The 17,754-nt window shown below is 31.7% G+C and overlaps 1 protein-coding gene across 1 annotated transcript in view; it reads left to right on the plus strand.

The window, feature by feature from the left end:
* Positions 1-11,907: 11,907 nt before the first annotated feature.
* LOC101496756 (uncharacterized) overlaps positions 11,908-17,754 on the plus strand; it is a 9,446-nt gene continuing 3,599 nt past the window's right edge. Inside the window, exons 1-8 of the mRNA XM_012712157.3 lie at positions 11,908-12,240; positions 13,050-13,109; positions 13,221-13,312; positions 14,268-15,092; positions 15,218-15,317; positions 15,403-15,555; positions 15,652-16,434; positions 16,951-17,753. Of these exons, the coding sequence (XP_012567611.1) occupies positions 12,165-12,240; positions 13,050-13,109; positions 13,221-13,312; positions 14,268-15,092; positions 15,218-15,317; positions 15,403-15,555; positions 15,652-16,434; positions 16,951-17,753 (2,892 nt within the window). The 5' untranslated portion in view covers positions 11,908-12,164. The remainder of the gene's footprint in view (positions 12,241-13,049; positions 13,110-13,220; positions 13,313-14,267; positions 15,093-15,217; positions 15,318-15,402; positions 15,556-15,651; positions 16,435-16,950; position 17,754) is intronic.

Here is a 17,754-nt window from a genome sequence, read left to right on the forward strand (position 1 = left end):
ACTCATCTATGGGTGGAGTTTAAACCTCATCTCTTTGTGAAGTTTAAAACTCATCAATAGGTGGGGTACAAGACCCATCTCCAGCACACACAATCAAAATCATTCATAATCTTAACCATCATATTCGCAAAATCATGTTTATGACATAATATTTCATTTGAATATATAATAACAGTGATCATTCAAGAAAATATAATAAAACAATCTTTTTAAAGAATATATATCTCTCAAACACATGCAATCTAAATAATTCATCTTTTAACAATTATATTCGTAAAATCATATTTATAATATAATATTTCATTTGAATATATAATAACAACAATCGTTCAAGAAAGTATAATAAAACAATCTTTTTAAAGGATATATATCTCTCAAACACATGCAATCTAAATAATTCATCTTTTAACAATTATATTCGTAAAATCATATTTATAATATAATATTTCATTTGAATATATAATAACAACAATCGTTCAAGAAAGTATAATAAAGCAATCTTTTTAAAGAATATATATCTCTCAAACACATGCAATCTAAATAATTCATATTTTAACAATTATATTCGTAAAATCATATTTATAATATAATATTTCATTTGAATCTATATAATAACAACAATCATTCAAGAAAGTATAATAAAGTAATCTTTTTAAAGAATATATATTCAAACAATCATCAAAGTTGTAATTTAACAAACAATAATAAATAAATCAATTTATAATCTGTTATCACAATTCATAAAATCTCAATTTTAATAGAGTTAGGTTCTCGACAAAGATATATTTTTATAAGAAAATACCAATCAAAATATCTAACTCTTTTTCCATGCTAAATTTTCAAAATAGATGTACCATGAAAGTTTAAAGGGTGTGTTTACTCACCTCTTGAAGCGTTATCCGATAAAAATTCCTTCTTTGTCACTCACTATTAACCGTTATCGCATCCGCAAAATACTTTAGCTTCTCTCCAATTCGATATAATTCTACCTTTTGAGAATTTAATTGTGTAGTATTTTTATTTTTCTTAGTGGCTACTTATAGTTAATTACTTACATGATATCCTAAGTTACAAACCTAATACGTTACAACAACTTAACCTATACTTTCTACCACTTAATTGGGATTGATTGTTATAATCCAAGTGGTGCAGCAATTTAGCCTATATTTTCTACCACTTAATTGGGATTGATTGTTATAATCCAAGCGGTGCAACAATTTAGCCTATATTTTCTACCACTTAATTGGAATTGGTTGTTATATTCCAAGCAACCTCACCAGTCATTCCTAACTTAAATTATATTTGTTTCATCTAACAATTAAACATAAAAATTGTATAGTTCAATCATTTGTTAAATAAAACAAACAATAAGTAGATAGATAAATAAATAAATAGAAACAAAGCTAACATTATCGTCTTATCTTATTATTTAATTTGGTTGAATTAGCCTAATCCCAAAGATAATTATGTAATTAATTCTAAACCTGGAAATTAGGACGTTACACATGATATTGTTTCTTTAAACTTTGAGATGGTTTTTTCAATTAAACTTTACTAGAACCATTATGTAAAGGTGTTTCTTTTATTCATGTGATTGCTTTTCAAATATATTAGTGTGAACAATGTATTTCCATCAAAGTGTATATTGAATTATATATGGGGAAAAATTAATAATTCTTCACGAAAGGAACGTACAAGGTCGTGTTAAAAACATGTTCGTCGCTAATAAATTAGCGTGAAATAGCAATCTTAATTTACAATGAATGGGGCTTGAATTGTAAATTCACATATTTAAAATTTCTGGTTAAAATTTTAAGAAAATAACTAAAGATTGATCTTGGTTATGAAAACAAAAAATGGAGAACGTTCTTGGTTCTTGAAACAGAAATTAGATAACGTTCTTGACTAGTTAAAATCATAGTTTTAGCTTATCTTTTAACTTGATAATCAAAATGACTGAAAGTAAATGGAGATAAGGAAAGAGATACCACACAATTATATATTTTGGTTCACCCAACTCGGGCTACGTCCAGTTCTCACAACTATGAGATTTTCCACTACTTGTTCAAACGAAAAACGTTCTTGGTTTTACAATGTTCTTGGTTTCACAATGTTATTGGTTTTACACAATTTTTGTTAAGATCAACCTTGATCTATAACAACAATTCGTTTCCACCCAGAAAGGATTCAATCAAGTCAGTTATCACTCTTGAGATGATTTTACAATTTATCTTTTAACCATAAAATGATTTTTTACAAAACTACTCAAACTATAAACAATCCTTATAGTTTTGAGTTTACACAATAATGATTTAAAGAGATTGGTAGAATTTAAGTATGCTCAACTCGTGTTTGAGAATAGATTATTGACAAAATAATTCAGTGGTATGATCCTGATATATGAAGAGGAAATCGGAACTAACTCTTTTGCAATTTGAGAAGCTTTCAAGTATGTAAGTGTATGTGATTGATGGATTTTCTTAGCACTTGAAGTTATGCTTCTTCCATGAGCTTGTGGTTCCTTTTATAGGCTTCAAGGAGGTTGATGACAACTATTATGACCGTTGAAAAGGTGTCTTGCTATCACATGTCGGTCTTGACCAAAGACCAGACTTTTTAAACCTTGAATGTTCTTGATTTGAACATTTTGCGGTAATAATGTCTGATATGTAGTTTATCTTTCTTAAATGTGATATCCTTTGTTTATGCGCACAGACATCTCAGAGATGTGCTTAATCGATTCAAATTAAGATTGCCTTTTGATTTGTGCAAAACAGGCTGGAGAATGATGTAACAAGACTAGAGAGTGATGGTCAGTGTGCTGGAGAATGATTGTATCATTACAGGACTGATGTCATCATATTGGAGAATGATGTTTAATCATTCTGGAGTCAGTTGTTAATCATGCTCGAGAAAGATGTTTACTGTTGAAGATTGTGTGTAATATGTTGTATAATGTTTATCAATCTAGAGACTAATGTTACACTATTGGAGAATGATCATTTGTCACATTTGCTTTGAGTTGTGCCTTTTAATCTTTGATCCTTTTGAGTGATTCTTTTGCTCATATGAGAGTTGTATATTTCTAGTATATGAACTAGAAATTCATTCGTGATTTGCAAGAGCTTTCCTTGCATTAAAAAATGATTTGATCTTGCTTGCTGAAAATGACAGAAACGTGGAGAACGTTTTAGGTTTTCCAGATTATGTCAAAAATGTTCTTAGTTTAGTTTTGTTCATTTTTAGCTCTTTCTTTTTATTGATTTGTCTTGTGTTTGCTTTGTATCTATCTAGGATTATTACACTCAAAAGTACATGTTAAATTTATACATAATTTAGAATCATAATTAGTGTATTTAATTAACCTTTATTAGTTTACATCAAAACATTAAGTTGGGATTTTGTTTCAACAGTTATCACTATTTTTATTGCACTGTACCTGTTTTGCATTGGCCGCATTTTTCTTAGCCACAGATGAATTATTGGGTAGTATATATTACTATCAAACTAGAGCAATTGAAAAATGTTTTATGAATTAACCATGATATTGTTTCTTTAAACTTTGAGAGGGTTTTTTCAATTAAACTTTACTATAACCATTATTTAAAGGTGTTTCTTTTATTCATGTGATTGTTTTTCAAATATATTAGCGTGAACAATGTATTTCCATCAGTGTATATTGAATTATGTATGGGGAAAAAATTGATAATACTTCATGAAAGGAAGGTACAATATCATGTTAAAAACATGTTCATCACTAATAAATTAATTTATTAAATTTTGGAAACTTTGAACAATAATATTTTCCTCGTCTTAAATAATTTAGCAACTTAGATAGTAAAACAAGTGAGAATACTTATCCAAAACCTTATACTCAAGTTCCCAAGTGGCCATTATGAGTGACATGCCTTCCCAATCAACCTTCACCAAAGATATGGTGCAATTTCTCAGTATTTTCATGCTTTGGTACTAGTTTAAAAGTAAGGTTTGGCTTCAATTGGACTGACTCATGGTGTAAGATTTGAAACGGATCATGAATATACTTTTCAATTTGAGACAAATGGAATATGTTGTGTAATCCAAATAAAGGAAGAAGGTAAAGCTAATTGGTAGCCACCAAACCTACAAGTTAGATAATTTGAAAAGGACTCATGAAACAAGGACACAACTTATTTACTCTCACAACACCTCCAATACATACACTAGGAGTGATTGTTAGAAAAATGTGAGCAGCTTCTTCAAATTCTAAAGGCATTCTTTTGTCGTGAGCACAACTCTTTTGTCGACTTTAGGCTAATGACTTTTTTTATTTATCAATCTTATCTTATATGTGGTTTTCTTGATAACCTCTAGTCCTAAGATTCTTCTATCTCCAACCTTTGATCAACACAAAAGATCACTCACTTGTAATTGTTGTTATATGCAAACTCCATTACATGTAAGGCTTCTTAAGGGGCTATACCTATGCTTGAATGGTAATTGTTGTTACATGCAAACTCCACTACATGTATGTGTGTATCCCAACTCCCACATTATGACGCCTTAGGCTGACAAGTCCAATAGTGATTGTTGGTGGACAAGGCATGTACAATGAGCGGCTCTTGGAATGTCTCTAGGAAAATGACACATGAATGAACCAAATCACATTGAAATGAGATGGATCCTAAGATCATGTAGGTATCGAAACATACAATTGAATTAATACTTATAAGGATTGATATGTATGACCTATATCAATAAGAGGCATCTCTTTTTCAGGAGCCTGTTACTTAAGAACTCCACCTTAACTTAGAGCACTCTTTGGATGAGTGACCTTCTAGGAAGTTTCCCAGGATGTATGCGAGTGAGGACAAAGCATGTTGAAAACACTTGTGTTGGTTTGTGGGGATAGTGGGAAATCCTTAAAGTAGTTAGAGGCATTACACACATCCTCTAAGATATAAGCTCCAAACATAGCTTCTAATATTTGTTGATGTTATATTTATTTATTTTATCTTTTTTATTATTCTCTAAAGATGGTAGTATTCTAATGTGAGTATTTAAAAAAAAAATATTTAATAATTATAGTGATTATTTTGATTATGAGAGTTGTAGTTACTATTAATATATTTATAGAAGATTATTTCTTTGACTTCTTTATTATTTTGTAGAGTATTGATCTTAAAATATTAGTAATGTTTTAGAAATAAAATTGTGTTTAAAGAATTGTTAAAAAAATTATAATTATTATTTTGACTTTAGAAAAAATAAAATAAAAGGGAATATAATATTATATAGGATCTAACCCATGTGTGGTTGAGTGAAAAGAATAAGTAATAACCTACGAGTATAAAATAAAAAGAGGGAGAGCTGTAAAAGAGATAGTGAGAGACAAAGAAACATCGCTTGACATGTGAGAAAAAAAGAGAGAAACCGAGTTTCGTTGTTAAACGATTGTTCAGAAAAACTTTATTCGATTGCCCAAATTTTAATATGTTACTTCTTTCATTGATTTAAGTTTTAATCCTTATCAATAACATGTAGCTAGTCGATTTTTATAGTTTATAGACTAAGAGTGTAATTTTGAGATGTTTATTCATGTTCATATGTGTTCCAAATTTGGGATGTTGAAATTATCGGTTCTTGACTATGAGCATCCACAAAAATATAACTTTGATGTCGTATGTGATTAAAAATTTAATGTTGAATACTTTATCTTTGTGGTTGCCTTTGTGACTGGTTGATTCCATGACATATCATATATCTCTCTGTGGACGCCTTTGTGTTGACTTTAATTTTTTATTGGTATGAGTGACTTTTTGTGTGGATACATTAACGATTGATTATATCTAGATCATATAGTTTTAGGAGCATGTATAACTTGCATATAATTTTATAGCTAAATAGCATCCGCGATCCCTTAATTTCAGTTAATGTTTTAGTCATTTAACTTTTTTTTTCCCCCCGATTTGGTCATTTATTTTAATTTTAATTGACAATTTGATCTTTCATGTTTTCAAATGTCAACAATGTTATCATTTTTTTACAAAAATTCATCAAAATTTTCAAATAAAACTCATAAAGTTAATAATCATCTTCAATATAATGCAAATTTCATCAAATGCATCACTCAAATATTCAAATGAACTCATATTTTCATCTACAACAACATCAAATTCATCAAATAAAGAATGAAAATATGAGTTTATTTAAAGATTTAAGTTATAAATTTGATAAAATTTGCATTATATTGAAGATGATAATTGATTTTATGGGTTTTGTTTGAAAATTTTGATGAATTTTTGTAAAAAAAAAAAGGATAACATTGTTGACATTTTAAAACATAAAAAATCAAATTGTCACTTAAAATAAAAATAAATGACCAAATCTAGCAAGAAAAAAAGATAAATTACTAAAACGTTAACCAAAATTAAGTTAAGGGATCACGCGTGCTATTTAGCCTAATTTTATTTGACTTAAATGTCATTTTGGTCCTCCTATTTTGTTCAAAATCAACTTTTTGTTCGTCTATTTCTAAAATCGGGTTTTTGATCCTTTTTACAATTTGTGGAATTTTGTTGGATCCCCTTTATTTTTTTATGATTTGGGAAGCTCAATAATGACGTGATAATGATGTGACACAACTAAATTGAATAAAATAGAACTGAATTCAACAATTTTCTCTTTTCCTTCATAATTTTTTCTTATGCTCTTACTAGTAAAGACATTCGTAAAGCTTTTTCAAATAAAAATAATGAAACAAATATTGATTAATAGTATCGATCAAATGTTACCCAATTCAATTGTGTCATATCACTACCACATCATTAGTGAGCATGCAACAAAATACTATCAAGTTATTTTCTTTTGCAACTTTTATTTATTATATGATAAACTATTTCCTTCAAAAACAACAAAATATTCATTTTTTTTTCAAGATAACAAACATTTTAAGTAACGTTTTGGATCAAAATTTCGGGCGTTACACGTAATATAATGACTTAAATTTTACCTAACAAATATGTCACAAGACTACATCAATTTTACTCAATGCTATCATCTTGTTAAAAAAATTATTTTGGTAACTTTGGACATAATTAAATTTGTAAGTGATATCTCATTTACCTTTGCTTACCTATTTTGTCGTATATAGACAAATAATTTGTCTAGCTAGATTGAATCACATCTTATCGTCTTGCCCATACATCTATTAAATATATAAGTATACTTATATATAATAATATCAATGACTGACAACTTCGACTATTAATGACTGCATTAAAACTAATACACATCCAACATTGCAAATTCTTATGATTTTAAGTAATATAACATAAAACATCACTCTATCATGTGATACTATCCAATTTAAGTACAATACATCATACTAATCATGTAATGTAAAAAGTAAAATCAAAGAACATGAACACTAAAATGATAGAAAATTGAAACCAACTGCATCGTCCTCAGATAAAAGCTTACATGTGTCAAATTTGAGTAAAAAAGCACTCTTTAGAAAGCTTATGATATTTTGTTTATAAATACAATTTTATTTTTCAAGTTAAGTCCTCAATTAATACAATTTATCAAAACAATGCACAAAAGCCACGAAAACAATACAATAATTTTTTTCTAACTTGTAACACATTTTAAGCACCAACATTAAATCAAATACAATGACGTTTATGCTTAAATTTAAGGTAAACAAGTCTAGTGTTAAGAAAAATAACAATCATTCAAAAATGAGGTCTAGAGAAAAAGTTATGACAAAAAAATCACAAATTATCTTATGAATTTTAAGTTGGCAGCAACACAATTCAACCAAATCAATTTCCTAATGAATTTTACAAACACAAATTATAAATATATCGAAGAATCAAATTAAAAAGAAAGTAGTGGAAGACAATACATCAAAACAACAGTTCACACACCAAAAATTGTCACAAAAATAAAATTTATGATCAAGGAAATTTATCCAGAGAGCACATTTTTATGTCATCAAGGAAATTTAAGTATACTTTATTATATTTTCAAATTCAGTCATTTAGTTTTATGTAACACCCCGATTTTTAACAGCGCGAGTGTATTTTTTTCCAAAACAAATTAATAAAAATACCATGTCGTAACACAAACGACAGAAGTCATAAATAATTACATCATAATAAACAACCTGCCAAAAATAGTTTGTTTCAAATACATAAGTTCCATTGCGACAACAACATGACAATAAAGAAGGGAGAATAAATAAAATTCATAAATAAAATCCTAAGCTGATCATTAATCTAATGACGGTGATTGAGTATTGTGGATCCACAAACGGCATCAAGCCTCACTGCTTTCGATTACAAATCAAAATCATCGTTATGCCACATCTTCGACGTCGTTGCAATTCCAAGACGACTCCAAACTCTAATAACCTGGGGCGTAAGCCCAATCCACAATAATATAAATGGTCACCAAACAAAATTAATAAATAACACTTAACATAATTCTTATATTTTCGAATGCTCAAGAGAACCTTTCGTCTTAGCATACTCCTCGAAAGCGTTTTCATATGTAAAAAATGCATAAACAATGTTGAAAAATGAAGTTTTTGACAAACTACACCGTCGTATTCGAATGCAGCATTTTTGTAGTCGAATACAAGTCAAGTTAGTGGCAAAAACAACATATTTGTATTCGATTACAAGGTTTCGTATTCGAATACGACATGAAAATTTTACATAAAAACTAAACGTTACAGATGTGTATTTGACTACACACTGCATATAGCCGAATATAGCTGCTAAATATTGCAGGTTTTCAGTTTTAAAATGGCTCTGATCAATTAACACTTACGATACAAAACCCATCAATAACACTTCAAACATTCATAATATCAATTATGAACACATAATTACATTGAAACTTAATCAACACAAATTCACACCTCAAAGCAATTACGACACAATAACAAACAACAATCAAGTATGTATATACAATCTCCATAGTATAACAAACATGACTCGCGTGCCAAACACCCTAATGCAATGCGTATATGCCAATGCACATGATTTCAGAATTTCTAACAAAAATCCTTCTCGAAATGGCGTAAATCATAATTGTACCGCATATCACAGACCTTAGTACTAATTACCGATGTGCAATCTCTCATAGGCTAGCACAATTTACTAGAGTGTATCTTGTCACAGGCCTTACACATCAGTTAAATCCTCGTAAGGATAAGGTGGACCAGTTATCACATGGAACCACTCCTGTGGCTCATCACGGTCACCACTTAACACCGTGGCCCATTGCGGTCACCAGTAACATTGTGGCCCATCACGATCACCACAAGCTATGAAATGCATGAGCATACTCTGACTCTTTTCACCACAATCATTATATAAATGCAGATATTAAAAGATTTTTCATTTTTAATACTCATTTAACACTGACGACTTTTCAAACTTATCACATAGTATATACTCAAAACATATTTTCCTCAATAAAATTCATAACGCACATATTATCAATTATGAATACATAATCACATCAAAACTTAATCACCACAACAACATTAATATATCAGAGTTCTCTCCACTGCTAACTAGGTGCCAACAGTCTCGATTCATTTTCGAGACTCAAGGAGCTAACTATATAAACATAAATATTTATACCAATTTGTTCACAACTAAAATTTATCTAACCACAACAAAATTCCCAAAATTATATTTTTTTCACACATCAAACTTTTAAAACCAAATAATCTATATTGTTTAGTTAAAACTAAATAAAACAAATATTGTCCCAAATCACACATACACACACTCGACTATTAAAGCATCGAAATTTGGAGTTAATACAATACTCTAAACTTTTTCTTTTTAAACTCAGTCCAAAAGTAATTAAAGAGTAACATTTTAAACTCTAACCATTTTAATTTCAATATAACTTTTTGCTCAAACTCTTTAGCTTAGTTAAAATTTAAACTTTTTCACAACTTTAACAACTCTATTTTTTTTTTTTTTGTAAAATTTCAACTTCAGTTCAAACTCATTTATTTGAAAATAACTCATTACGTAACTCAAACACATCAAATTTAATCTCCACCAAATCCACTCCTCAATCACACATAAATCGGTTTTGAATCACATAATCGCATCAAAACTTAATCTCCACAAATTCATACATAATCACACCTTAAACATATCAATATTAACCATAAATTCATAACAGGTAACAAACTGTATTTTCACTCAAAATGTATATATTCACGTTGAAATTAATTATCACGCAATCACACATTAATCATCCATCAATCACACATATAGAGTCCCTATATTCAAACTAAAATTTTGGAAGGAGCCTTTACCTTCGTTATCGTTTTCTCAACCGTTTTCGCTACTGCGATCAAATACGGAGAAAACTCTCGCTCGCGTCGACACCTCAAAAGTTAGCTCACAAACATCGTAACGCAGAGTGGAGCAACTTTCCCTCTTGACACTTCTCGAAAGGAAGCTTAGATCTAGAAGAGAAATGGAGGTTTATGTTTTGTTTGGTTTTAAAATCACCAACATAAGCTTGAAACAGAGGAAGGAGGAAGAAGAAACGCGAGGCGCTGGAGGAAAATGTTTTTTTTTTTTAGCTTTATGTTTCCTTTCATCCATATATATATATATATATATTATAATTAAAACTAACAAAATAAATATCTAAACTTTATAGATATTTAGAAAAAAAACATCATTACACATCACTTCTTAAATTACTTTTTCAAAAAAATATCTACTCTCGCCGCAACTCAATTGATAGATAATTTTTTTTTAGCAACAAGTGACATTTGTTTTAAAAATCTGCACGATATTAAATTCTTCGTAACATAATTAAATTATTCTTCGACAAATAATTTTAATCGGATCTCAATATATATATATATATATATATATATATTAAACATATTAATAACTCTAATAAAATATGTTTTTGGTACTTAATTCACCAAATAAAATAAAATTGACTAAATTGCATAAATTAAGAATTTAAAAATTAAGGGTCTTATATTTTACATGCATAACTTATTTCAATAAAATATTTTAAAACCCATAAATAAAAATATAAAAAATTCCTTTATCGATCATTTCAGGCCCTTAAACCTCAACTCTCTAATATTTGGTAAACATTATCTTACAAATGCATGTAAAAAAATAGGGGGATGAAACCCACCTCTTAATTTTCATAAAAAAGAACGGAGAAGATGATGTTTTACTTTTTCATCATTTGGTGATTTTTTTAATCTTCCTCCTTCTATTTTTTTCTCTATCTCGCCTGTGCTTTGCTTTTCTAAGAGTCAAGAAGTATGTTTTTGTTTTGGTATGTTTTTGTTTTGGTGTGTGTAATTGTGTAAACGAAAGAGAGAAGTGGTATTGTTGACTTAGTCAAATTGAATTTTTGTCTTATTGAATGTATTTACTAAATAAATCTATCATATCCAATCTTCTAATTTCGTTAATTTTTAACCCCCAAACAAATTATAATATACATCACTCTATTTTTCTCAAATTATAATTTTATATTAATAAGTAAAACATATATCAATTACTACAAATTATTTAATAGTAAGAGGATATGTTATATAATTATTCAATCTTGTGAGAAGATGGAAACACAACTTCTAATAAGCTTTCAAACTAAAATTTATATATTTAATTTCTTAATATCAATTAATCACAAATCATTATTTATATAATTTTTAAATTAAATATGATAAAGTTAAATTACTTTAAAAATTTACCAATGATCGATTAAGTACACTTTTTGATTTTTTAAACTGTAAAAATCAAAATAACATGAACAATTTTTTATTTATAACAATAATAATAAAAATAAAAATAAAAATAAAAGCAACAATATTATATCACAGTATCTCGTGTTTGTTCCTGATGTTAACACACCCTGAGCCCCCAAACCCTCACCCTATTCTCTCTTTCTCTCTCTCTCTCATCTTCTGACTCTCTTCTCTTCTATCTATCTTATACCCTCTCCAATTTGCAAACCCTACCCTCTCTCTCTCTCTGAATCTTCGAACGCTCCTTTTCAAACCCTCGCATTCGCTTCTTCTCTTCGCATTCCTCGATCGAATCTGTTCCATTCCTTTTTCCCGATCTCTTCGTTTCCCAATTCCACCAATCTCGTACTCTACAGCGATGGGCGACGGCAAAATGAATCTCCCTGACGATCTCTTTTCTTCCAAGCTTTCCGATTCGCACTCTTCTCTCAAAGGTGAATTCGATTTGTGTATTCGATTCATCTTTCAATTTGTTTCGAAATTGAACTTTTTTAGGGCTTTTTTGATTTCTTTGTTTGTGTTTTCATTGTTTTGTAATTATTACTTACCCTATTCGTCTGGATCCGTTTTGAATCTCAATCGGTGGTTCGTTTGGTGTGCTAATTGAATGCTTGTTCATGCTTTGTTTTGTGTTTGTGCGGTTCTAATTTGTTTTTTGTTGTTTTGTGTTTGGGTTATTTTTTTCGGTTGACTTTTAGTTTAGATTGAAGGTTGATCTATGTTGGTTGGGTCTATTTTTTGTTTCTTTTTTGTCAATGCTCTAGTGATTTGTGAACTATTGAATGTTTTGAAGTGTGGTTCTCTTTTTCTTTTTCTCTTACTCTTTGTTTTGAATGGAGTGAAGTTCAGTATGGTGTTCTTGTTAATCTGAATCTGGAAGTATCTTTTGTTTTTGAATGTTAGTAAAGAGTTGATTGTGATGGAGGGATTGTTTTTTTGTTCATGCGAGTGAGGTCGGCTTGATTTGATTTGTGTGTTGATGTGTGTGATTTTTTAAATTTTGATGATGTGTAATTGTAATTTGTGGTGGACACTGTAGATCCCGTCTTTAAGCACTTATATGAAATGAATTTTTTTTAAAAGTTTCTCTTTCCAGGTTTTGATGAGAATAAAAAAGTGGCAATGTTTTGGTTTTTGCTTTTTCTAAAAAGACCTAACAAATTATCATAGGATATTTTTAGACATTTTTTAATTGAAAATTAGAATCGCATAGCAGCTAATGTTTGCTTTTTGGTTGTGTCAGATGAAGCATCAGGAGGACATGGGGAGAAAGGGATCACATCACTTCTTGATGATTCGAAAGGTATCTTGTTTATGTTTGTACAGATGAAGTTGAAGCTAACGTTTAGTTGTAGTTCTCTCATTTTAGTGTATATTGTGACTATTGGTTGATGGAAGCTGGTTTTATTCTCAGATCATGCGTCATCTGACAGCAGCATACCCTTATCCCCGCAGTGGCTTTATTCCAAACCTGTTGATGTGAAGACTACTGCCAACCCAGTGGGGGTATGTAATTCTTGACATTTTTTTATGCTTCTTGCATTTCTCAGAGTGTTTGTTGTCATTTCAAGAAATGTAAAAGTATGTTGTGATTTCTGTTTCTATTCTTAATCATTCTGGAGATTGTAGAGTTTAACATGGCAATGATGACATTCCTGTCCTCGTAAGCTTATTTGGTGTTTTTTATTCTACAATGCTGCATTCTTCTGAGTTTTGTTTGCAGTTGAAGTGATTTGTGTGCAATTCATCAGGGGTGCTATTGTTGTAATACAAACAAGTGATGATGCATCATATGTTATCTTGTCTGAGCTATAGCTGATTCTTTTGATTTTGAAGATTATGCAAATATTACCTGATTGGCTTTCTTGATACAGCTGTTTTTTTTCAAAATCATGGGGATTGCTGTTAAAATTATGGGTCCTTCTAATGATTTCCTTTAGTAAACTGGTTAAGCAATAAAAAATAGAAATTTTGATTGCAAGTACTGCAATAAATGTAATAGTAGCTCTTAATACTACACTTTTCAATAGACGTTTTCTATATTTTATTCCATAACTGGTCCCTCTAAGGGCATTGGCTAGCGCTTTCTCAAACTATTAAATTAACAATGATTTAGGTGCTCTATTAGCATAATATCAAAAGCATCATGTATGTTATATCTGTGAAGATTGAAAACTTTGTATTTCAATAATGAAATTACAAGACAAAAGAGAGATATTTTTGTTTCCCTTCGAGCTCATCAGTTTCTTTGGCCTATTCAGATATCTATATTCAGTTGAAAAATTGGGTTCATACTAAAAGTTGGTTATTTATATACTTTTGTTTATAAGTCTGAATGAGTGGTTCTTATGGTTTGAAAGTCTGATGTGATGCTGGTAAGTTTTTTTTCTCTTTGATTTTCATGGTTTTTGTGATCATGGGAAATTGATGGGATGTCCATATACTTTTCCCTTTGCCTCAGGTGAATTCCAATGATCCCATACTGAAGGATAATTGGCGTTTGGAGGGGTCTGTGGACAAGAAAGATTGGAGAAAGACTGCTCCCGATGTTGACAACAGTCGCCGTTGGCGTGAAGAGGAGAGAGAAACAAGTTTGCTTGGGAGAAGGGATCGTAGGAAAGATGATCGTCGTGTGGAGAACACCTCAACCTCGGAGACTAGACCCTTGCCTGCTGATCGCTGGCATGATAGCCGGGGTTCTGGCCATGACTCTCGAAGAGAGAATAAGTGGTCATCAAGATGGGGTCCTGAAGAAAAAGAGAAGGATTCTCGAAGTGAGAAAAAGAATGATGTGGAGAAGGAAGATGGTCATGCCGAAAAACAATCTACTGGTGCTAGCAACCGTGCAGTTTCTGATCGTGACATTGAGACTCGTGAGAAATGGAGGCCACGACATCGCTTGGAAGCTCAAGCAGCTGGTGTGGCTACATATCGTGCTGCACCTGGATTTGGGCTGGAGAAAGGGCGAACAGAGGGCTCCATTGGGCGATTTTCACCTGGAAGAGGAAGGGCAAGTTTCAATGGAATCCTACAAATTGGAAGGCCTCCCATAGGCTCTAGTGTTGGATCTACGCTTATGGATACAAATAAAACTATGCTGGGGAAGTCTAGCCTTGGCGCTGATTCATATTGTTACCCAAGGGGTAAACTTCTTGACATATATCGTAAGCAAAAGGTCGATTCCACTTTTGAGAGCGTGCCTTCTGAGATGGAGCATACGTCACCAATAACTCAAATTGAGTCTGTAGAACCATTAGCATTTGTTGCTCCTGTAGCTGAGGAGGAGGTATGTAGAATTTAAAAGATGAAGAAACCATTTTATTATGTCTTCTTGATATGATGTTTTGTTCTATATTCTTGAGGGCCACTTGCACTTCAGCATTTTTATATAGTTTTGCATCTTTCTTGCAGGATGTCCTTAAAGATATATGGAAGGGAAAAATTACTAGCAGTGAAGTTTCCGGCCACTCCTTTAGAGGAAAGGATGGAGGGTCAACTGATGATATTTCTGGTGACAAATCTTGCATATATTTTAGTTGTTCCTGTGAAATAGTCAAACTTTTTCTCCCTAATTGGTCTCCCTTTGATTATTCCAGGTTTTGGCGGTTCTTTAAGTGAAGGTAAACAACCTTCAATTGGCAGTGGTCGAAAGGTTATATCAGGAATTGAAATCTTAAATGACTCTAAACAAAATTTTATGGGATCAGCATCAGCTGCTGGTGGTAGTTCATTGACAAATGTAGCTGAGGGTGAGAAAATGATATTCATTGTTAATTGTGTTGCTCTAATCAGTTGAGAATATAATTTAAATTTCTATACATACATATAATGTGGTTTGTTTTCAGAAGTTTCAAATTTTCAAGAAGGTGAGCAGACACATGTGCCAACTATGGGTATGCATTGGAAAGATGAGACCTCTGGTGGTAGCAGCACTAGGGAGGGAATCATTCCAAGAAGCAAAGTTGCTGAATCAGAAGCTTTTGCCTATCATCAGGGACAACTTTCTGCTTTTGCGGAGCTTGCTAATCAGGATGGGATCAAGTCAATTGCTGCTTCAGGAGTTAGTAATAACCTTCCTGATGATTCTCGCTCTCTCTTTGATTTTTCATCTCTGCGGCAAACTCCAAGCGTTAATCAACATGGCTTGAAAATTAATGAGAAGACATATCCATCTGAAAGTGTCACTGCTCCCGAGGAGTTGAGTTTGTGCTATCTGGACCCTCAAGGGGTGATTCAAGGACCCTTTCTTGGAATTGACATCATTTTGTGGTTTGAACAAGGTTTTTTCGGGATTGACTTGCCTGTTCGCTTGTCGGATGCCCCAGAAGGATCTCCATTTCAAGAACTTGGTGACATTATGCCTCATCTGAGAGTCAACACTGGATTAGGTTCTGATAGTAACATGGTTAATCAGTCCGAACCATCTGATGCCATTGGTAGGAACTTAAAAGTTGATACCTTTGACTACAATGGGTCTTCTGTTGGGAACGATCAACCATGGTCGTCATCTCGATCTGGTGCTACATCCAGTGCTGGTTTTCCGTCCCAAATACCTAATCAGAGTTATCACCCTGAAATCAAGTTCTCTGATGAGCAGTGCTTCAATAATATTGCTGCACAAGATGAGGGTAAGAAATAATATTTTCATTCCATTATTTAATCTACTTCTGTTTTGCTTAGCAACTTGTATCAGTGGCATCTATATCATGTGATCCATATCTCGTTTCGAAATGAAATCGAACACAATCATCACAGAACCAAGTCCTAATCTTTCTTGGACCTGAATTGCTACATGAAATCAGATTAGTCTGCTGAATCACATGAATAGTGAATCTCACTGGATCACACCAAACTACATTGTGGATGCAGCCCATACAAACTCCATTTATGATATATGATGACTTGAATCTTGAATTATTTTGAAGTCCATTTATGATATATTGGCTTATTTGTTTTTTGCTTGTCAACTTTTTTTTCTTAAAAAAATGCCATATTTCTATTAATGTTGTATCTTATGACTTGTACATTCAACTCACAATCCAATTAATGTCTTCCTAGAAACTATTCAAATCTCGATTTGATAACCTTTATTTGTTATGTGTAAATCATTTCTACTTTCTATTAAAATATTTGTTTATTTGTAGGTTTTGCATTGTCGAAACTGGCTGGAAGCAGCAATGACATCCCTTTTATGAGACCTATGGATGCCAATGCTCCATATTCCCATCCTTATGTAAAACCTGTTGCAAATGAAGTTACTGGTAGTGATGCTCTTAATAGTGAGGCAGATAAGCTGCATCCCTTTGGTTTATTGATGTCCGAACTCAGAGATGGCTCTCATTTAAGGCGTGCACAATCCTCCAATAGTTCTATGAGATTGGGTGACCAGGGTCATTTTATCGATCCACTAATTGATAGAGATGCTCCTTTTACTGATCAAAGCTCAATGGGTGGCATGGTTAATCAATCTTCTTTCAGGGAGCCATGGGCTGATGAATATGGGATAAATAGGCATTTTAATCCTAATCAGCGTGTAGGTTCACTAGAAGATCAGTTCTTGTCTTCCCGTATGGGACCAAATTTCAATAATTTTGATGTGGCCGAGCATCTTATGTTGCAAAAACTGCAGAAGGAACGGCTTCAGCAGCAGCAGCAGACAGAACGACTTCAGCAGCAGACAGAACGACTTCAGCAGCAGCAGCAGACTAATATATCTAATCATTTCCCTGCACATCTTAATGGGTCGGATTTAGATAGGTTTCCTGGTTTCTCTCCTCAAAGCAATAACTCTGGCATTCAGCAAATGATGCAGAATCCTGGGTCAGATTTCGATCGTCTTTTCGAACTGCAGGTTCAACAACGCCAGCTTGAGATCCAACAACAGCAAGATATGCATCATCAACAACTACTTCACCAACAATTGAAACTACAGCCACAACAACAGTCTC

The sequence above is a fragment of the Cicer arietinum genome, chromosome 3, assembly GCF_000331145.2.
Source record: "Cicer arietinum cultivar CDC Frontier isolate Library 1 chromosome 3, Cicar.CDCFrontier_v2.0, whole genome shotgun sequence".
Taxonomy (NCBI): domain Eukaryota; kingdom Viridiplantae; phylum Streptophyta; class Magnoliopsida; order Fabales; family Fabaceae; genus Cicer; species Cicer arietinum.